At 48.0% G+C, this 22,964-nt stretch overlaps 1 protein-coding gene across 5 annotated transcripts in view; it reads left to right on the top strand.

Annotated features, from left to right (window-relative positions):
- als2b (alsin Rho guanine nucleotide exchange factor ALS2 b) overlaps positions 1 to 22,964 on the top strand; it is a 183,185-nt gene that overhangs the window by 134,140 nt on the left and 26,081 nt on the right. For 2 of the 5 annotated variants that reach the window (XM_041201134.1, XM_041201133.1), the window contains 8 exons: positions 335 to 405; positions 1,537 to 1,603; positions 3,182 to 3,381; positions 6,530 to 6,595; positions 7,677 to 7,775; positions 10,373 to 10,537; positions 18,439 to 18,561; positions 21,586 to 21,697. In XM_041201134.1, the coding sequence (XP_041057068.1) occupies positions 335 to 405; positions 1,537 to 1,603; positions 3,182 to 3,381; positions 6,530 to 6,595; positions 7,677 to 7,775; positions 10,373 to 10,537; positions 18,439 to 18,561; positions 21,586 to 21,697 (903 nt within the window). The remainder of the gene's footprint in view (positions 1 to 334; positions 406 to 1,536; positions 1,604 to 3,181; positions 3,382 to 6,529; positions 6,596 to 7,676; positions 7,776 to 10,372; positions 10,538 to 18,438; positions 18,562 to 21,585; positions 21,698 to 22,964) is intronic. The other 3 variants (XM_041201137.1, XM_041201136.1, XM_041201135.1) reach the window with 2 other exon arrangements.

The raw sequence follows: 22,964 nt of genomic DNA, 5'->3' as shown, positions 1-22,964 counted from the left end.
CGACCTTGCTGCCGATACTGAAGGATTAGTTTGTTTGGTTTTTGTTGGAAGGGTAATGTTATATTCCACATCCTTTGACATCAATGCTGGGTTAGTGATGAATTGGCACCAAAACCAGCTGGGAACAGTAAACCAAGAAACTTTTGCTGCAAAGCTTACCAGGTGAAGCAACTGTTCAGTTGCCTCGTAACTGCATCCTGTTTAATTCCCTCAGCAGCCACTAGCTGTTCTTGCTCATACAGATTAGTATGTCTGCTTGGCATTGGAGAGCTCTGCGTGTGCCAATTATTTTTCTTCTCTTGTAAGCTTCCATTTTTCTCCTCCCTTTCCTCAGTTTTCGACACATCACATATTTCCCCTCATGACACTTTGGGTAGAGCCTCACTTTGAAGAAAGCAGCAGTCCGTGAGTATCAGGAGTGGATTGTTCAGCGCTGGTGAATTCTTGTCGTCGGTGCGCGATTATAACAGCGAACTCCTTGTGGCAGGAGTGACGTTACTCTCGTTTGGGCATCTTGCTGTTCACCTGCCATTTTGCAGCACACGGAGGGTGTGATCGGGGATCATTTTACAGTCTTTCACTGCTCCAAACTTGAAGGTTGGGAAGGACGGATTTCTTTGAAAAATAATCGTGTACATAAAAAAAATGCAGGAATTGAATCCTGGCCTTTTTTTTCCCCCTGAAATTATTTTCATTGTTTTCATAGTCATGTGGTCACACTGTGGCGGTGTTGTGTTACAGACCACTCTGATGAATCAGAGTTACTGTGGCAACATGGTGCTTTTACACGCATGTTGTAGTCTGGAGCTATGGACAGTGATGGTACAGGCTCCAATTTCTTTCCATGGCTGACCAGGAATCTCTCCCACTCCTATTGCGTGCCATTGGCGTGTGTTAGAAGCACTTACAAGTTGATACTCAACCTGTTTGACTGCGTTATGAACAAACCTCCCTGAGCCACCAAGTCCTGGAGTGGGACTCGAACCCAGAGCTTCTGTCTCAGAGGCAGGGACGCTACCCACTGCATCACAATAGCACCAGAGGCCCCTGTTGGGGCTCCGGAGAGTTCAAGAGCAGCTGAATCCGCCCTCTGCACTTCCAGCAGTACCAGGAAATTGAAAATTGGGGTCTGTAGGGTAAATATGGGTACTGCGTGGAGGAGGGAGGGAGTTCCCCAGTGTGCAACAGCCCCACACTCAGCAGCCTCGATTCAGCAATAGTTTTACATCGGGTTTGATGGGAGTGCCACTGGTCCTGCTATCCCCAGTTGCACAGCACTGGGTTGTGTCTGAGAGTAAATGGGTGCAGCTGATCACTCTTGGCGCTGATAGTAGCGTGTGTGATGCTTTGCTCCCTATTATCTGTCTCTGTTTTTGTTTCTGGCTCACCCTAGTGCACTCTCTCGCTCTCACGTTAACTTTCTCTATCTCGCGTGCTCTTTGGTGCTCTCTGTCTGTGCCCCACTTTTTTCTTTCTGTCTCTGTCTGTCTGTGTGTCGCTGTCTGACTCTCGCTCACTCCTATCTTCCTCCTGTAGGAATGCCCTGAAAATAACCACAGCTGAAGAACAGTTCATCCTCACTGCGGCATCACCTCAGGAGAAGGTAATGTGTCAAATAAATTGAAGTTAATATGTGGAGGAAGAGAGGCAGAGGTGGTGGTAGAGAGTGGTGTCTCTGAGCAGGCTTATTCTGCCATTGATTATGGGAGTAAGTGACCTGCTAGCCCTGAGACTACACTGATGGTCACTTTAATGTGCACTTTGGTCACAGGGGATGAACCAGATGTTACTGACAGGAGAGGGTTTAATTTAAACAGCCCAAATTTCTTCTTCTCTCCATCTATCTGTAAACAGAAAAGTGTTTAGATTTAGATTTTCCCCTTCATAAGTGGCAGCACATTTTCCAACCCCTCAGTTTTGGTGTGATCCAATTTCTATTAATAACCCCACAGCAAACTCAAGATAGGGTAACCTCAGAGGGTTAGTTTGTCTGTACACACTCCAGTGCGGGAGGAGGGTTGGAATGCAGCCTCCTTTTCACTCTTACAGTAAAAGAGGGGGATACAGAAAGAAAGGTTTACAAGGCAAAGACCACAGAATGAAGAATTATTTCACTTGAGTCCAGAGTCCACAATCCTAGTCCAATGGTCTATTCCTTCACAGAGGTCAGCAGGCTGAAAACTGATGCTGGATAATTCACGTTTTCACTGGGAGATGACTTCCACGATGGGATAGGCACGCAGAGATGATTTAGTCTTGTAGGCGATGATGTGGATGTTCAGACGTTCCAGTACAAACAGTGTAGATGGGGACAGGCATTCAAACCTGGACAGAGCCCCTTTTCTGATCTGCTTGGTAGATGGAAGATGGCAGACTGCTTTGCGGTACAGCAAGATAGTATAACTGGTTCTCCCAGCTAGTTGGGGGGGGGCTCATGTCACATGACTCCCACCTCTCCAGTTTGCCTTTGACAAAAGGTGTATATTCCTTTGTTTGAATTCCTGAGATTGTTAATGTCCTAACCATTAAGAATTTGAAAGGAAGGTTTGCAGGGTCCTTTGTCCTAGCAGGCAACTCTTCTCCGGTTGGCCAGGCTTGGCTTATGAAATGAAGATGGCCTTTGTATAATTCCCTTTGAATTTGGCTTCTGCGGTCCACAGGGATCGTTGGCGTCTCTTCAGAAATAATGAGGCACAAGTCTCTATGATACTGCCAAATAGCTCTTATTGTTTGGAGGTTATGGCCCAACGTGGCTGCAGTCATTTTAAGAGGTCATTGTTCAGTTTTAAAATTTTAGGAATTCACCATGATGATATAAAGATTACGTTTTCAGCCCCTCGTTCTGAGCTGTTTTGGCAAAAGAATGACGTTCTAATCCAGCGTTACAAACTCTCCTCCTGTCAAAGCCACCATTCCAATGGCAGCTCAGTCCCCATCACGGGAGCACCACCATCTCATGGACTGCAGAGTTTAAGGGAGAATACGCCACCACCCACACATGGCACACATGAGTGATAAATGTAACCTTGTTATCAATCATGCCCTAAAAACAAATAAACTACACAGGCATCTCCTGTTGATGTGTCGGTGCTGATAGTGAAACATCACTGAAATAATCCCTCCCTTCTAGGCAGAACGAGTATATAGAACATTTCTCTTATGAACATTTCTTCTGTTTCAGACGAGGTGGTTAAGAGCGATTAACCAGGCTGTGGATCAGGCACTGAGTGGCGCCCAAGATTACCTGGCCCCTGGACTGGGGAGCAGCATGAGAGCAGAACCCCCCATCTCGCGCACAGCCAGTTACACCTTCTACAAGGACCCACGGCTGAAGGAGGCAACTTACGAAGGTCGCTGGTTGGCTGGGAAACCACATGGCAAGTGAGTGTCAGGGTCCCGCGTGCGCGAGGGCCAGGGTTCCATGTGTGGGGCCATGGAACTGTGTGGATTCAACTTTCAAACTAAGCAAGCCACACCCGTTCACAGGGTGATTCCTTCTCGACCAATGTTGAAATCTCAGGCCCATGCCAATGAAGCACTTGTCTAAGCTCCATCTAACCATGTTGGGGTGATGATGCAGGTGAGCAGTCAGCCAGGCCTCTTCCTAACCACTGTCCAGGGAACCATATGCGACGAAATCACTTGTGATGCCTCCCACGCTTAAATATCTTATTGTGCAATGAGGTGGGATTAATTAATGACCTGATAGGTAAGGTGCCCCTGGGTAGCAGCGACCATAATGTGATTGAGTTTTGTATTCAATCTGAAGAAGAGAGGAGTGGGTACGAAACAATGTTTTTAAACTTAAATAAGGACAATTATGAGGGCATGAAAGCAGAACTGGCTAAAGTGAATTGGCAAATTAGGTTAAGAGGCAAGTGAACTGAGATGCAGTGGCAAACATTTGAAGGGATATTTCAGAATACACAGAATAGATACATTCCGATGAGTAAGGAAAAAGTCCAAGAGATGGACACCATCCGTGATTAACAAAAGAAAGATTAAAGATAGTATCAAACTTAAAGACAAAGCATAGAGTTGTGTAAAGATAGGTGGAAGGCCAGAAGATTGGACAGAACAGCAAAGGATGATTAAAAGATTAATAAAGAGGGAAAAATGAGAAAACGAGAGAAAGCTAGTCAGAAATATAAAAACAGTAAGAATTTTCATAAATATTTTAAAAAGAAATGAGTTAACAAAGTGAGCGTTGGTCCTATAGAAAGTGAGCCTGGAGAATTGATAATGGGAAACAAGGAAATTGCAGATGAATTGAACAGATATTTTACATCAGTTTTCGCTATAGAGGATACAAGTAACATCCCAGAAGCAGCTACAAACCAGGAAATGGAAGGGAGGAACTCAGGAAAATTACAATCACCAGGGAAGTGGTACTGAGTAAATTGTTGGAGCTGTGGGCTGACAAGTGCCCAGGTCCTGATGGACTTCGTCCTCGGGCTTTAAAAGAAATATCTCGTGAGATAGTTGATGCATTGGTTTTAATTTTCCGAAACTCCCTAGATTTGGGGAAGGTCCCATTAGATTGGAAGATAGAAAACTTAACTCAATTAATCAAAAAGGGAGGGAGACAGAAAGGGGGAAACTACAGGCCAGTTAGCCTAACATCTGTCATAGGGAAAATGTTAGAAGCTATTATTAAAGGAGCTATGGCAGGGCACTTGGATAAGTTCAAGGTAATCAGGCAGAGTCAACATGGTTTTGTGAAAGGGAAATCATGTTTAGCCACCTTACTGGATTTCTTTGAGGAAGTAACATGTGCTGTGGATAAAGGGGAACCGGTAGATGTTCTGTACTTAGATTTCCAGAAGGCATTTGATAAAGTGCCACACCAAAGGTTACTTCAAAAAATAAAAGCTCATGGTATATGGGGGTAAAATATTGGCATGCATAGAAGATTGGCTGGCTAACAGGAAGCAGAGTGTAGGCATAAATGGGTCTTTTTTAAGCTGGCAAGATGTAATGAGTGATATGTCACAGGGATCAGGACTGGGACCTCAAATGTTTACAATCTATATAAATGATTTGGGTGAAGGGATAGATGCCAAATTTGCTGATGACTCAAAGTTAAGTGGGAAAATTAGTTGTGATGAGGACACAAGGAGGCTATGAAAAGATATAGATGGGTTAAGTGAGTGGGAAAAGATCTGCCAAATGGAATATAATGTGAGAAAATGTGAAATTGTCCATTTTGGCAGGAAGAATAAAAGAGAAGCATGTTGTCTAAATGGTGAGGGATTGCAGAGCTCTGAGATGCAGAGGGATCTGGGTGCCTTAGTGCATGAATCGTAAAAGGCTAATATGCAGGTACAGCAAGAAATTAGGAAAGCTAATAGAATGTTATTTATTGTGAGGGTAATTGAATACAAAAGTAGGGAGGTTATGCTTCAGTTATACACAGCACTGGTGAGACCACATCTGTGTACCTTGTACAGTATTGGCCCCCTTATTTAAGGAAGGATGTGAATGCGTTGGAAGCAGTTCAGAGAAGGTTTACCAGGCTAATACCTGGAATGGGAGGGTTGGCTTATGAAGAAAGGTTGGACGGGCTAGGCTGGAGTTTAGAAGAGTAAGAGGCAACTTGATTGAAACGCGAAATCCCAAGGGGTCTTGACAGGATGGATGTGAAGCGGATGTTTCCTCTTGTGGGAGAATCTAGAACTAAGGGTCACTGTTTAAAAATAAGGGGTCGTCCATTTAATACTGAGATCAGGTGAAATTTTTTGAGGGTTGTGAGTCTTTGGAACTCTCTTCCTGAAAAGACAATGGAAGCAGAGTCTTTAAGTATTTTTAAGGCAGAGGTGCATAGATTCTTGGTAAGCAAGGGGGTGATGGGTTATCGGAGCTAGGCAGGATGCAGATTTGAGGTTACTATCAGATCAGCCATGATATTAAATGGTGGAGCAGGCTCGTGGGGCCGAATGGCCTACTCTTGCTCTCTGTTTGTATGTATCACTTCAGGCTCGCACTGGGAAATGGACACTTGGACAAGGAGCTGCAGCGAAGACTTGCCAGTGGACTCGATGCCTAAAAAGATTCAGTACCTTCTGGGGAGGAGGTTGGGGGGATTACTCAGTGACTGGGGAGCAGGGACCTTCAAACTGACAAACTATTAGAAGTTGAGCTGAGGCTAACCAGAAAACGCAAGAGTCTGGGATGTTCCTGAGTACAGCAGCTGAGCGTGTGGGTTTAATGAAATAGTTAGTAGTGATTGTGCAGAGCATGTGCGGCAGTCCATCATGGAGTGGCCAGGGTAGAGAGTGGTGAGCGGCAGGAGTAGGGTGGGGGAGTGCGAATGGTAGAGGTGGGGTAGGGTGGGTAGTGGAGGAAGAGGACGGGTTGGGTTGGGAGCAGGGTGTGTGGGTGGGGTTGGGGTCGGGGTGAGGAGTGGGTGGGAACAGGTGGAGGATGGCAGCTTGTTGGTAGATGGGTAGAAAATGTGAGATCAGCTGCTGTGAAGTGTCATGGGACTCGTGCTTTTGAATTGATTCCCAGTCTCTAACCTCAATCCTAGGGGCGTGCTGCAGTGGCCTGATGGGAGAATGTACACTGGTGACTTCAGAAATGGTTTAGAGGATGGGTAAGTGTCGAAAGAGTATAAATGGAAGCCCCTTTGATTTCTCAGCACTGTTGTTTGTTAATCTTCCCGGGGAGAATGACAGAAGCTTCTGGGTTAGGCTTGGGGTAGGGGGAAACCACCCAGAGCTTCGGCTGAGTGTGTAATGCCTCCTGCTGGAATGTTTGCAGCTGTGTGGATGTTGAGCAGATTCTGGCCTCCTGCAGTTTAATACCCTGTCAGTGTTGTGTGTTGGTTCATCCATGATGAACGTCTAGAGGGGAATCAGCCTTGGTTCGGTGGCAGCACATTCCAGGGGCTTTCGTAACCCAGGGCCGGACATTTAAGTGCAGCACTGAGGGAGTGCCACACTGCAGGAGGTGCCATCTTTGGATGAAACCTTAAATTGAGTCCCTGTCCACCCCTCGGGGGTCTCTGTTAAAGGTCTCATGACTCTTTTTATTTAAAGAAGAGCAGGGGAGCCTCCTCGGTGTCCTGTCCAACATTTATCATTTGACCAATCTTATTGGAACGGATTATCTAATCATTTATCTCGTTGCTGCCAGTCAGACCTTGCTGTGTGTGGATTGGTTGCCATGTTTCCTACCTAGCAGCCATGACAGTAACGCATTGGCTGCGAAACACTTTGGGAGACCTCCAGGGTTGTGAAAGGCACTATCAAAATACAAGTTTTTTTTTCCCCCTCCCCTTTTGTTTGGATGAGGCCCAAGCAGGGCCCAGTGCCCATGGAACCCTTGCTCCAAGTGTCTTTGTGAGAAGCGGGGAGACAAATCCCCTTATTTATACAGGGATGGCCACCTGACTGAAGGGCGTTTGGATCGTGGATCGATGTGGGTGAATCTGGCCTTTAATCCACACAATGCCAGTTATGGACTGTAACTGCCAGCAGCATCCAACTGGATGGCGCGATGTGGCGTGTCTGTTGTTGACGCGCGTTGTGGACCTGCTCCGAGTGAGCACTGTGACTGAGCTGTGATAAACTGTAGACTGGCATGGCGTGGGCCGGTGTCCTCTTGATTTGAGGCCAAACTCCTTGAACTGAGCGAGTGTGTGCAGTGTTAAACGTTTTAATTTGCCTTCACAGGTATGGCGAGTACATCATACCCATCAAAGCTCTGAAGAAGAATGATCATTATCAGGGCCACTGGAAAGACGGCAAGATGCATGGCCATGGGATCTATAAGTACGTTCAGATCTCACATCAACTGTTGGTTGGCTTTGGAGTCCAGTTTGCTATGTTTGTCAGTTTAGGGAATGTGACACCACCACCAATTACTGCAACGTCTAAAATCCATTGGTCATCTGCATTCGACAGGTAGCTGGTCAAAAGAGGGTTCAAACCAAAGGCATCATGAATGTGGTGCACACATCTCTTAGGAACTGGGCTGAGAACCAGGCCAGATTTAGCTTATAGCCCCTAGCAAACAGTCAGTGAAGCTGAGCAGCTGAGATTGGCCCTGGAGCCAGCATTGCGCTGCCAAACTTTTACTTCACTTGTTCTTGGGAGGTGGAGCAGGGCAGCATTTATTGCCCCTCCCCCGAGAGCACCAAGAGTCAGATACGTGGCGTGGGGCAGGAGTCATGTGGGTTGGGATGCTGGCTCCCTTCCTGAAAGGCATGAATAAACTAGTTGAATTTTTGTGACAAACAGCTTTCACAGTCCCAATCCACAAGTTACTAACTCTTATCGGTGGGGTTTTGAATCTCGGCCCCTGGCTGTCTAACCACGAGGCTACCCATTCTCACAAAGCAAAGGGCCAGAATATAAAACGTGCTGCAAATCCCTGTTTGCTAGCAGCAGGCCTCATTGTATATATGTGTAGATCAGTGAGCATTGCGACCGTGGGTGATGGGGTGTTTGCACGGTTTGGCTTCACATCTGTGACCTGGATTCCAGCCCAGTAAAATTGAGTTCTGCTGGCTGCATGGGTACTGTGTGAGGTGAGTTTTAGACAGGTCAGTTCCAGGAAGGTACAAACCCTGTGATTCCAGCTCGCTAGCAGTGGGCTGGAGGTGGGAGGCTAAATGAGAGGCTGAACTTCTATTCACCCTGTTGTAGAGTGCACGCCCTCCTGCACTTGGGGTTTAACACAAGAACATTAGAATTAGGAGCAGGCCATTCAGCCCTTTGAGCCTGCTCTGCCACTCAGTAAGATCATGCCAAATCTGATTGTGTCTTCATCTCCGATTTCCTGTCTGTCCCTCTTAACCCTTGACTGCCTGTGGATCAAAAATCTAACTCCGCCTTGAATGTATTCAATGGCCTAGTCTCCACTGTTCTCTGAGGAAGAAAATCCACAGACTATACAACCCTCAGAGAGAACAAAATTTCTCCTCATCTCTGTCTTAAATGGGAAACCCCTCATTTGTAAACTGTGTCCCATAGTTCTAGACTCTCCCGCAAGGCTTTCAGCAACCACCCTGTGAAGTCCCCTCAGGATCTTATTTGTTTCAATAAGATCACCTCTAAATCTTCTAAACTCCAATGAGTAGAGGTCCAACCTGCTCAACCTTTTCCCATCAAATAACCCCTTCCCCCCAACTTAAGGCACTTTACGTAAACCGGGTTTGTATTCTCTCTGGTTCAGAAGGTTGAAGGCTGATCTAACTGAGGAGATAAAAGGATCCAATGCAATACCTTTTGAGAAACTTTTCTCTGATCGGGGCACCCAGAACATGGAATTATAAGTTTAAAATTAGGAATATCAGAAAGCAGTTTCTCTCACACAATGTCAGGAATTTGGAACGCTCTGTGCAAGCTGGGTTAAGTGAAATTTTAAGACTGAGTTTGATAGTTTCAATAGCTATCCAAGAAAGAGGGACAAAGGTTGGTAAATGGGGTTGAGGTACAGATCAGCCATGAGCTAATTGAATGGCAGAACATGCTGGAGGGGCTGAATGGCCTCCTCTCGCTCCTGTGTTCTCCTGGGTTAGAAAGAAAGACTTGCATTTCTGTAGCATCTTCCACGACCACCAGATGTCTCAAAATGCTTTACAGGCAATGAAGCACTTTTGAAATGGAGTCACTTTTGTAATGTAGGAAACACAGCAGCCAAGTTGTGCACAGCAAGCTCCCACAAACAGCAATGTGGTAACGACCAGAGAATCTGCTTTTGTGATGTCCACCAAAGGATAAATATTGGCCAGGACACCAGGGATAACTCCCCTGCTCCTCTTCTGGGATCATTTACAACCACCCGAGAGTGCAGATGGGGATTTGACACCTCATCCAAAGAACGACACTGCTGACAGTGCGGCACTCCGTCAGTAGAGCACTGTGGAGTCAGCCTGAATTTTTGTGCTGAAGCCCTGGAGTGGGACTTGAACCCAGAACCTTGTGACTCGGAGGTGAGTGCGCTACCGACTGAGCCACAACTGACGCGGAGGAGAAAGCTCCTTCCTCTGGCTGGGCCTGGAGTGCTTCATTGCCTGTAAAGCATTTTGAGATGTGGAAGGTGCTACAGAAATGCAAGTCTTTCCTTCTAACCCAGAAGAACTGGATGGACAAAAGTAGGGAGAATATACTTAGTTATAACTTTACCTTTTTAAAAACCTCAACGTAGACCAATAACTTGGTGTTCGTTAACTCAATGGTTCAGTAATGGTGTTGCTGCAATAAGCAGTTATACCCAACGAAGACTAGAACAGGGGCCTGAAGGGGTAACTTCCTGATATTCACGTGTTGGTGTTTTACCCAAGTGGTTGTGATTAGGTGAGACTGACCAACCTCCCTTTCTGCCTCCACCCCACCCCCCCCCCCCCCCCCCCCCACCGCCACAGATATGCCACTGGAGAGGTGTACGAGGGCTGTTTCCAAGACAACATGCGCCACGGTCACGGTTTACTCCGCAGTGGCAAGCTGACCTCATCCTGCCCCAGCATGTTCATCGGGCAGTGGGCACAGGACAAAAAAACGGGCTACGGCATGTTTGACGATATCACCAGGTAACGCAATGTTATTTGCATCGGAAATAACGCAGGAGTCAAACTTGGTGCGTCATAAACAGCATTTCAGGGCTTCCATGTTCACGCTTTACTTGTGTCATGCTTTGATTTGCAATTGGATTTCTGAGCTGCAACATTCCCTCTGTCGTCGTCGAGCGTTGTTGGGTGCAAAAGGATATGCAGACCCTTGACATCTGACAGCGCTCGAAAGTCTAAAAGGGTTACATGGATATCTGGAGAGAGTAGATATAAGTGCAAGGAGGGGGCCAGGTAGTGAACGGGAACTAAATCTGAAAAATCTTAGTCCCTAGTAACAGATCTGTCCTACTCGATCTCATTAAGTAGTCAGCCTGCCTTGTTAATCGGTTAATGTCCCAGACCATTTCTCAAGTATGGAACACAAGTCTTCCACAGGGGATTAACTCTGTCCTAATCTTGGATCCTCTTGGAGCCAACCCAGACACGCACTGCTTACCTGTGTCACCTGCCTTTTCACTAGGTCCATTGTCCCTGTTGATTTGAACCGAGTGCTATTCTCCTTTTTAAAAAGCCATTCCAATGATTGGAGGTGTGGAACTTCAAAAAGTTCCTTTTTCTATCGTGCTTTAATGTAGAAAAACATACCTAGGTACTTCATGGACACGGTCATCCAAAAAATGGATGCCAAGCCAAAGAGGTGAGAGATTCAGAAGGGCGACTTAAAGATCAAAGAATTGGGTTTTGGGATAGATCCAAAAGGAACAGAGGCAGGCTTTAGGAAGGGAATTCCAGAGATGAGGCCCAGACAGCTGACGACACAGCTACCAATGGGATTAGATAAGGAGAAAATTTTTTCTCTGGGTGTCGTTAGTCTGTGGAATTCTCTTCCCCGGAAAGCAGTAAAGGCTGGTTCATTGAATTTATACAAGACCGAGTTTTTTGATCTACAAGGGAGTTGAGGGCCATGGAGGGCAGATGGCAAAGTGGAGTTGAGACCACAACCAGATCAGCCGCAATCTTATTGAATGGTGGAGCAGGCTCAAAGGGTTGAATAGCCTTCTCCTGCTCCTAAGTCCAATTAGAACATGAGGATGAGAATTTTTAAATTTAAGGTGTTGGGGGACTTGGCACCAGCAGGGACAGGGTTGATGAGTGAAATAAAAACAAAGTGCTGGAAAAACTCAGCAGATCTGGTAGCATCTGTGGAGAGAGAAACCGAGTTATAGCGCTTCGAGCCCAATATGACTCTTCAGATCACCTTCAGTTCCAAAGAAGAGTCACATTGGACTCGAAACGTTAACTCTGTTTCTCCATGCATGCTACCAGGCTTGCTGGATCTTTACAGCACTTTGTGTTTTTATTTCAGATCTCCAGCTTCTACAGTATTTTTCTTTTATATTTTAGGACTGCTGGGTGAATGGGACTTGGGATGAGTTAAGATACAGGCAGCATATAGAAACTAGGAGCAGGAGTAGGCCCTTCGAGCCTGCTCCGCCATTCATTATGATCATGGCTGATCATCCAGCTCAATAGCCTGCTCCCGCTTTCTCCCCATACCCTTTGACCCCTTTCGCCCCAAGAGCTATATTGGATGAGCGGGGCCTAGAGGTGACAAAAGCAAAGATGAGGGTCTCAGCAGCAGATGGATTTTAGCAGGGGCAGAGATGGGCGATATTGCGAAGGTGGGTGCCGAGCAGTCCTGCTGATGGAGAAGATATGGGACCAGAAGCTTGACACTGGGTCAAGGTTGCAAACTGTCCAATTCAGCCTTGACCCTTGTCGGCTGAGGGATACTTGAGTCGGTGGCTAGGGAACACTGTTGGTGGCGAGGACTGAAGACGTGTTTAATTGGAGGAAATTTCTGCTCACCCATCACTGGATTTGGACCAGTGACTGTCCAGAGGCAGTGGGGGAACTAAGAGAGATGGTGAAGTGGCAAAGCTTGGTGTCTTCATTGTACATGGGTGTCCTGACACCTTGTCTGTGGATAATATCACCAAGGGAGGGAGGCCTTCAAGGAATTATCCTTTGGAGGTCTCGGTGGTTATAATGCAGGTACCGAATGAGAAACTGTCACCACCACGTGAAAGTTATCCATGAACTGTGAGTGTGTGTGTGTGTATGTGTGTATGTGGCCCCCTATCTAATTTGCAAGTGATTCAATTTAAAAATAACCCCTCAGACAAGTTTCAGTCTTAAAACGAGATAAAAGTTAGTTTATTACAAAACTGCTGAAAGTTATTTAAGTAAAAGCGATGGTTATTAAATAAAACACAGATACAAAGATTAAAATGCAGATAAAGGAAAAAGATACTTAAAAGGTGAGATTTCAAATCAGTTTCTCATTGAGATATCATTGCAGGCCCATTGCTTGAATTCCTTCCTTTCGAAGTGAGGGGGTTGAAACTTGAGGTTCGGCTTAGCAGCTGCAATGGCTTCTGTAGTTGAATGATTGGAGGTTTGCCCTTTTCGGGGGACTCAGCAGATCAGGTTTTTGGGAGAGAAAGGTTTCTTATTCCTCACCCTGGCAGAACAGCAGCTGATTTCTTAATACCTTCCTCTTTGTTCTCTCTTGGCTAAGAATCCTCTCTGATGTTGTCTATCAGAGTTCTTCCTGGGGCTGTGTGCCCTGTCTCCCAAGGTGGCTTCTTATAGCCTCCTTTGGGCAGTTAAAAAAAAACACAAAAATGGCTTCTATGTTAATTCTCACCAGGCAGAGAAGTTAATTGTGGTCCTTTGAAGTCTCTTCCTGCCTCCTCATAAGTAAAAGTGGTTTTTCACAACTTTTAGAAGAATCAATGGATATCCCTGGGGGAGTCGCTTGCATTTTAATGGCTCTCTGTAGCCAGCTCTAGAGATAAGAGTCTGACAAGTTTTTGAGCTAACACACAAAGGTGCCATGTTGACTGTCTATTCTTCCATTTTGAAAAAGGCTTTTAAAGGTGTGACCCCATTTTAATGCATCAGACTTCATGTGACCCCCCATAGTGAAAAGTTAAGACGTCCAAGAGTTGTTGGGTGGGGGGAGGGTGGAGGCTTCAATTGTTGTGGGCTGGGGGTGGGGGACTTCATCTCTTGAATTGTTGAGCAGGGGGAGGGCTTTAGCTCTTGACTGGGGAAAGTGGGGAAACAGGAGATGAGACCTGTGGGGAGCTGACGAAAAAGCAGGGTTTCTCCAAAAAGAACAAAACCCCCTACCCATTTACAGGTGTTTTTTTGCAGCAGTAATTGGGCTTCAGAGAACAACCCATTAGGCCACGCCCCCCCTCCAAAAAACAAAGATTTGAAGGGGCCTCGCAGCTGTCAGAAATCAGTCAAAGGCCCATTTCTGTCATGGAGCTCGCCACCCCATCATCCCACCTCGAGACCCCGCTGGGGATCACCACCCACAGCTTGGTAAGCTCCACTGTAAACTAGACCGGGAGGATAACGGGCCAAGGGGTTAAAACAATTAACTGTAATGTTAGGACTGACAGCAGAGCTTTTCCGCACTCAGCGTTGGGGAACATGGGGTGCCCCTGAACAGAGCTGTGCAGACGCAGACTATGCTATCGTTTCAACGGTTAATGAGGAAATGGTGGGACTGTGGTCTCTTTCTGGATGGGCAAATGAAGATGGGCGAATGGCCTACCTAGTGATTATCCAGCTTACTCCTCTCCCAGACCGATTACCCTTCTATTGGCCACACATTGGCAGTGAGACAGTTCCTGAAGTCAGCTGACCGGCAGGTAGCATCCCACTGCTTGCACTGTGTAAGTGCATTCCTGTAGCACATAATGAAACCGTGTAGGTTTATACTTTGCAGGGCAGGGGGAGTGGGGTCTTTATTTGCACTGTATTTCACTAGCATTGGGCATTTTATTCATTTATAATCATTTCCTTTTTGGACCAGCTGGTTTGCAATTTAGTTAATAGAAATGAAGGAAAAGCAGAGTTGCGTTTATATAGCGCCTTTCACAACATCAGGATGTTCCAAAGCGCTTTACAGCTAATTAAGTACTTTAGAAGTATAATCACAAAAATAATTAATTGTTTGAGGAGGGTAGAAATGGAAAGGGCATAAATTGCACCCATGTAGGTAGAAGCTGCTTTGGAGAACCTGGAGACCAAGTTCCACACCTGACAGAAGCACAGCTCTTTCAGTGAGCAGTGGGTCTCCAAAAAATTAAAGAACTGTCTGGGGATTGAAAGAAAGAGCTTGTAGTTTTTTTCATACCTTTTGTACAACAGGACAGTGAGGGAGGCCATTCAGCGCATTGAGCCTGTGCTGGCTCTTGCAAAGAGCAGTCGAGTTAGTCCCCCACCCGCACTCTCTTCCCCATATTCCTGCAGCATTTTCTTGCCCCCTCAAGTATTTACCCAATTCCGTCTTGAAGACCCCCGTTGAATGCGTTTTCGCCCGGCTATCGGGCAGTGCGTGTTTTGCAATCCAGAACGTTCTAAAGCCCTTCGACTCCGCTGAAGTATTCCATTGGCTGCACTGTTGTGAAGTAGAAAACGCAGTTATTTCTGACACTGCAGAGCCCCACAAAAAGCAGTGAGATAACGACCAGGTGAATCTGTTTGAGTGAAGATGGCTGAAGGGTAAATGTCGCTCAGTGCGTAATTCCCCTGCTCCTGTTTGAATAGTGCCGTGGGATCATTTAGACCAAGCTGAGATGCAGGACAAGACCTCCATTTAACATATAAGTAGGCCGAACTTAATGGTCAGGGCCTCCACCGCTGGGAAAGTTGGGTCTGGTCATTTCCAGGGGACTCGCTGGGATTTAACCCTGGTCGGACGTCCCGCTGGCTGCCGTCGGGGTTTTGGGCCCCAATGGGGGCAATTTCCCTCCGGATTCCCTGGGGAGGGGCAGATGTCCCGCGCCCCCCCAGAGCTGCCGACCAATTGGAGGCCGGGGAGGGCGGTGGACACTGCCGCTGCTAAGAGTGGGGCCTCGTGGAAGGGTTGCCACTGGAGGCCTCCCCCCCCCCCCCCCCCGACCAAGGTGAGTTGGGTGGGATCGCCCACGGTGAATCAGGGAGGTTCGGAGGGGAGAGGGTCATTGTCAAAGATGGTGAGTGGCTTCCTGCCACCTTGCTGTTGGGTCCCTCCATTGGAATCCCCCTCCCCAAACCAGTCCACAGCCATACACACCAGGGTTTGCCAATGTGGCATGGTCCCTGCCAGCCCACCGCTGGTACACTACCAACAGGGTGGTTTGATGAGACTCTTAAGGACTCTCAGTTGGCCTCTGGGAAAGAAGACCACCCACGAGCCTTCTCGTCCCAGACTGGATCGGGGCAGAGTGAGCTGGAAAGGCGCCAGGGTCCCCACTCTGCATTTTCCTAACCTCTTCTACAGCTCAGGAGGAGCATTAAATTCCGCCCAGTATCTCTGACAGTGCAGCACTCCCTCAGGACTGCGCTGAAGCATCGGATATGAATGTGCGGTCAAGTGTTAGGAGTGGGGCTTTAATCATGAACATTCTGACTGAGGTGAGAGCAAAACAGACTGATACAAGGCTAGAGATACATATTTATGAGGAGTACGTGGTCAGAGAGAGTGTATATGCTGCACTGGGCAACTGCGTCATGTTGTTTATTCACTCTGTCAGTGCGATGATTTTTTTGGACCAATGCTCTGCATTGGCAACAATTCAGAGAAGGCTCGCTCAGCTGATTCCTGGGATGAAGGGATTGTCTTCTGAGGGAAGGTTGAGCAGGTGGGGCCTGTATCCACTGGAGTTCAGAAGGAGAGAGGTGATCTTATCAAAACATATAATATCCTGAGGGGACTCGACACATAGATGTTGAGCGGTTGTTTCCCATGGTGGGGAAATCTAGAACTAGGGGAAAATAATGGGTTTTCAATTTAAGACTGCGAATGAGAAGAATTTTTTTTTTCTATCTGTGGGAGGTTAGTCTGTGAAATTCTCTTCCAGAGAGCAGTACAGCCTGGATCATTGAACCAATTCAAGGCTGAGTTAGTGAGATTCTTGATTGACAAGGAAGTCGAGGGTTATAGGGCCTGGGGGAGGCGGTGGGGGGGTGGGGTCATGAGGAGGGGAGGGGGTAGTACAGCGGCCAGGAAGGTGGAGCTTAGGCCAGAATCGGATCACTCGTGACCTTATAGAATGGCGGAGCAGGCTTTAGGGGCCAAATGGCCTACTCCTCCTAATTCTCATCGTCTTGTATGTAATGCTCCCCTAAGCTGTATGAAAATCATCAGTTCCACCAGCTTTTGGGAACTCTTAAGAAGCGTGGAATGCACACGGATCTAATCGTGCACAGTTCATTGGCAAATATCCAATCCCTCGATGTGACCAGGAGCAGTGAATGGGGAACAAAAACAGAATTACCTGGAAAACTCAGCAGGTCTGGCAGCATCCGCGGAGAAGAAAAGAGTTGACGTTTCGAGTCCTCATGACCCTTCGACAGAACTAGGTGAATCCAAGGAAGGGGTGAAATATAAACTGGTTCCATTATTTTTAAATATTTTTAAATCTTTTATGCTCACCCCCACCCCCACTAGAGCTATACCTTGAGTGCCCTACCATCCATTCTTAATTAGCACATTCGTTTAGATAATATCACCAACTTCAACACCTCTGTGTTCTTTTGTTCTTTTGTCTGTGACATCTTTTGATGATCTGCTTCTATCACTGCTTGTTTGTCCCTACAACCACACTACCCCCCCTCCACTTCTCTCTCTCTCCCCCCACCCAAACCCCTCCCCCCCGCCACCACCACCACCACCTTAAACCAGCTTATATTTCACCCCTTCCTTGGATTCACCTAGTTCTGTCGAAGGGTCATGAGGACTCGAAACGGCAACTCTTTTCTTCTCCGCCGATGCTGCCAGACCTGCTGAGTTTTTTCAGGTAATTCTGTTTTTGTTTTAGATTTCCAGCATCCGCAGTTTTTTGTTTTTATCGCAGTGAATGGGGATATGAATTGGTTCTATTAAACCCGTTCCCTAACAAATTGTCACCACCCCCCCCCCCCCCCCCCCACTCCAGGTTAGTCAGACTGGTGAGCAACAAACTCCCAGAGACGAACATTCCGATTCATCTGTAATTCTGTTTTCTGCCATTCCCCCAGCATCCGCCCTAAAAGTTGTCTATTGAACTCTGCAGCCAGTCAAACATCAGGGCTTGCTGACCATTCGCTTTCCACGCCGCACGCTCCCCTCATTCCCAGCGGGACAGATATTGTCGCAAGAGTCGGCCTACCCCTCACTTGATTCATCTCCTAACCGCAGGTTTCCTGTGCATCATTGGTGTGCTCACGTGGACTCTGTTCCCTTTGTTTGCTCTCCCTCGCTCTCACCTGTCATGCTCCCTTTGCCCGGCTTGGCTCTGTTGTGTTCCCATCTGCCCTCTCGGTCTCTGCCCTTGCCCATTCCACATTTCTGGCATTTGCTTCCACCGTGGGCTCTCTGGGTGTCAGAAAACGGATTCAATCCCTTTGAGGGGAAAAGCTCCCGGTGCTTGAAGGGTGGTAAGAGAGTTCCTGCGCCCAGTGGAGAAAGTTGCCGGCCAGCTGTAAAAGTTAGGCCGTGTTGGCCCGAGGGCCTCGTTTGACCTCTGACCTGTGCTGCAGGTCAGGAGGAGAGCATTGGCCAGGTTCTCCGGTCCCCGTTCGCCGTGGGTCCTCCTGCGTCGGCTGCGGTGGACTCGCCCGCGATGCTCCTCACAGCGGAATAGCTTTCCTGCGACCTGCTCTCAAGCAAGGATCGTCACTTGGGCAAAGCACTTGGTGGTTGCAGGAGGAGGTACTGGGGCAGCTGGTGCCTGTGGGACTGTCGCCCCCCCGCCCTCCTCCCCCCCCAAAAGAGAGGGTCAAGGCAGGAAGCGAGGGAGAGGGTGGGGTGGTGAGCGGAATCCACTCTGTGTTTTACTTTCTCTCCTCTTTTTCTGACTGTTCTTGTCCCCTTGCAGGATGTCTGCTGTCATATGTCCTCCCCCCACCAGGAGGGTGGGATGGTCCTGGCCATGGACATCCCAGGCACCATCATCAGCAGCAGCAGGGCACCTCATTGACCAGCCAGCGGGAGGCACAGGGTGAGCCCAGGCACCGTCCGTTTTTTACCCTTCTCCTTCTCCCTGGCCCATGCATGGAACACCTCACCCCTGCACGGCATCCTGTCCCAACAGCCTGACCGGCTGGAAGGTAACCCCGAAGAAAACCTGCCTGAGTGCAGCCCAGCACAAGACTGAGCATAAACCAGCGCCTGGGACTGTTAACTCACTGCAGGGGAACCCAGTATGTGGTTCGACCGACAGGCAATATAGACGCATCGCATCGTTTGAGGCGGATCTCGGTGTTAATAAACCTGTTGGCAGGTTTTCACGTACCCACTGCAGGTTTGTTTTCCCCCAAACCATTTTCAATCCATACCCACACTCCGTGCCACCCATCAACCCACCACCTCCCCACACCACCACCCCACCCCTCACCCCCCCCCCCACCCCCTTCCCTGTTGCCTGGTTACAATGCATCCCATTTTGCCAGAGTGGCCTCCTTGTCGTGAACCACGACAGTGAGTGTGAATTGCTTATTCAACCGTTGTGAGCGTGGCCGCCTTGTCCAATGGATTAGCGTCAGAAACCTTGGCTAGTTCCCCCCCCACCCCCCCCGCCCCCCCCCTCTTAACTTGAGGGCAGTGGGCCAACTCTCAGTTCTCCAAATGGTGCCTGATTGAGGTCAACTGTCCTGTCGCAGACACCCCCCCCACCCCGGATCTTCCTCTCCTGTCTCGCCCAGCTCCTCACTGTCTGAACAAGCTCTGCCTGCAGAGCCTTTGCGCCTGGTTGTGTAAGTTGTGCGTTTTGTGGCTTTTGGGCTTGTTGCTGAGGCCTCGGTGCTTCCTGTCTGACTCTGCATCACGGAGCGGTGTATATTGTCTCAAAATCACCCAGTCTATTCACACTGGCCATTCAACAAGTCTATAACTGTGCTGCAGCTAAATACCAAGCACCTGTAATTCCCTCCCTAAAAATATCCCAGCCTCAGAGGCTGACGCGGCTTGATATTCGTAGACCAGTGACGTGAAGTGGTGCTCCTGTAATCCATCCTTTGAATCACTTTACCACCTAGAAAGCAACCACCAGTTGGGGTTAATTATGACTGTTCCCTGACGCTGGAATGGCCAGGAGCGAGGGAGCAGGGTATTCCTTTACCCGCTGATCAGTGATTTTGATGCCACTGGTTTTGGACAGGAGCCTCATGTATGGTTCAGGACATATTCCTTTTGTTTGCAGTGAACATGTCCCTGCGACTGAACGTACGTTGCTTCCAGCATGAGCCACTTTGAGCTCAAATGATAGGCAACATGTCCCTCTTTCCAGCGATACTTTTGAAATGGAATCACTGTTGTAATATAGGAAATGCAGCAACCAGTTTATGTACAGCTAGCTCCCACAGAGGGCTCACACACAGAGGAAGGGGTGAACACCAATCCCAGCGTGAAGACTTTAAGGCGGGCATTTGGGTGAGAGTGGGAGTTTGCAGGTAAGTTGTGTGTTTGTATCAAACTAAATTAACTCCGCACAGAGGACTGCAAGTCAGTTGACAGCGTCAAACGGTTGTAAGTAGGCGTTCATTATTGTGTAGCTGGGGGCTGACTGGGCAGTGGGAACTGGTGAGTGGGAGGTATATATTGTGGGGGGGGGTATGTCCGCGAGAGCACAGACTGTGCATCGTTTAAAGCAGCAAATTGCAAATGGCATTGGAAACCTTAAAATGGGGAAATGGCGAGAGTGGGAATTAGGTACAGGAGGGAAGCAGGTGCTGAGTAACTTAAAACGAGGGTCTGCAGTAAAACGGAAAGAGGAAGGGAGAGTGGAGCATGCTAAGTAAAGAAAGTTAATTTCAGTACAGTGGCTGGACAGCTGAGACCTGTTACCTGACCCCATGTGGGGATGCTTTATGTGCCCTGGTGACCACATGCAGGAAATGCTCCCGGCTGCTTGAGCTCAGGGTTTCCTGATCTTGAGGAGCAGCTGATGATGATGTTGTTGTAAGGCATGTGGGAGACTGAGTTTCTTGGATCACGCTTTTTGCAGGAGGTTTTCACCCTAGAGTCAGAGTTTAGGAGGTTAGCGAGTGAGTGGGCACCTCGAAGCCAGGACCGTGACACCTCGGGGAGTGTAGTATAATCCTCATCCACGGCACAGTAGGGGGGGGCAGAGGGTAGGTGGGCACACAGTAATGAATAGAAATGTAGTCATCCCAAGGGCTTCAATAATTGGAGATGGACAGACGTTTCTACAACTGCCTGGTGCCAGGGTAAAAGGCATTACTGAAGGGACGCAGGACACCCTTGCAAGGAGAGGGAGAACAGCCAGAAGCAGTGGCCCATATTGGAACTAATCACACAGGAAGGAAAAGGGGCTGAGGTCCTACAGAGAGGTTTCAACAGCTGGGGAAGAGGCTAGAGAGAGGGTTGTTACGATCTGGAACGCACCACCCGAGTGGAATCAGATTCCATAATAACTGTCAGAAGAAAATTCAACATGGACACGAAGACCGGTTTGCAGAGTTATCTCATGGTAAGGATGTGTAGGCCATGTACTTAAGCTCCCGCAATAACATTGATGCATCCATACACCGACAAGTCAGCGTAGTTTCTGATGCCGGCTCTCTCGTGGAAGCGATGTTTGTTTCGTATCACTGGGTTTATTTAGCAAGTTGCTGTTGGATCCCTGTCAGAAGAGCTGTTCAAGGCACCCCCTTTAATTCTGTGCCTGCTTCCCTCTCCCCTTTTGTTTTTCCTTACTCCCTGGATTGTGTTCTCCCTCACTCTCTCTTGCTGTCATCTCTCTTCTTCCCTTTGTCTTGTCCGCTTATTGTCTAGATCCGTTGGAGGGTCCTTGCCCACAGGTGAACCTACCTATCTTATCCAAATACTGACAGACCTGAACTTTCAACTTTCAAGATCCTATGGTCGTGCAGTTCACCTCCTATTTTAACGCTCTCTCTTGTTTTTGGAAAGTTGCCGGATTACACCCACCCAATCATAATCCTGGCTAACAAGTGAGCTCAGCAATTTTCTTGTACAAATACAGATGTCCTCCTTGTTTCAGAGGTGAGAAGTACATGGGCATGTGGTTGGATGACGCTCGCCATGGCAACGGAGTCGTGGTCACTCAGTTTGGCCTGTACTACGAGGGTGCCTTCAGCAACAATAAAATGGCGGTGAGTCCTCCTTCCTGTCACTTGGGTAGATGCAGACTCGTGCGCTGTGAATGGGCGGCCCGTTTCTGCTGGATCTGGACTCCATGTTAGCCTCTGGGACTGGCCTTATCTCTTTTTTTCTCAGCCCAATACCCGGCAGCCTGAAGAAGCTCTCACTTGTGAATCATTGATCTAAGTGCGAACCACATTTGATACAGCATTTAAACCAGGGGTTCCCAAACTGTGGGTCGTGACCCCCACTGGGGTCGCGGGAAGAGCAATTGGGGTACAGCCGCGTAGCTGATAGGTTACTGGACTAATAATCCAGAGGCTTGGAGGCACGAGTTCAAATCCCACCAAGGCAACTGGGAAGTTTAAATTGGGTTAATTTAAAAAGAAGTCTGGTGCGAAAAGACTAGTATCAGTGATAATGACCGGATTGTCAGTAGAAACCCCCTCTGGTTCACCAATGTCCTTTAGGGAAGGAAATCTACCATCCTTCCCTAGCCTGACCTGTCTGTGACTCCAAGCCCATTATAGTAATGCAGGTGACTGTTAAATGCCCTCTCTGTCGGATGGCCAAGCGAGGCACTCGGTTGTAAAGGGACAGGCAATAATAACTCCTCGCCTTGCCATCAACACTCAGGCCCTGTGAGTGAACTTTCTTTAACAAAAGGATTATCAGTCACAATTTCTCAAATACCTAATAAACTTGGGCGTGGGAGGGGTCGGTCGCAATCAAAAGTAGCAGGGAGGCCTTTGTTTAAAAAAATAGTAATGATAATTCTGGTTCTGATAGGTTAGTGGAATGGGCAGATATGTGGCAGATACAGGTTAACATAGCGGGGTGGTGGAATGGGCAGACATGTGGCAGATACAGGTTAACATAGGGGGTGGTGGAATGGGCAGACATGTGGCAGATACAGGTTAACATAGGGGGTGGTGGAATGGGCAGACGTGGCAGATACAGGTTAACATAGGGGGTGGTGGAATGGGCAGACGTGTGGCAGATACAGGTTAACATAGGGGGTGGTGGAATGGGCAGACGTGGCAGATACAGGTTAACATAGGGGGTGGTGGAATGGGCAGACGTGGCAGATACAGGTTAACATAGGGGGTGGTGGAATGGGCAGACGTGGCAGATACAGGTTAACATAGGGGGTGGTGGAATGGGCAGACGTGGCAGATACAGGTTAACATAGGGGGGTGGTGGTGGGGTGCGCGAGGTGATACGTTTTGGGAAAATAAACAAGGAATGGAAGGGAGCACTCAAATTGGAGAGTCACTA

This window comes from Carcharodon carcharias, chromosome 12, assembly GCF_017639515.1.
Source record: "Carcharodon carcharias isolate sCarCar2 chromosome 12, sCarCar2.pri, whole genome shotgun sequence".
NCBI lineage: Eukaryota > Metazoa > Chordata > Chondrichthyes > Lamniformes > Lamnidae > Carcharodon > Carcharodon carcharias.
This window is presented reverse-complemented; position numbering and strand designations above follow the sequence as displayed.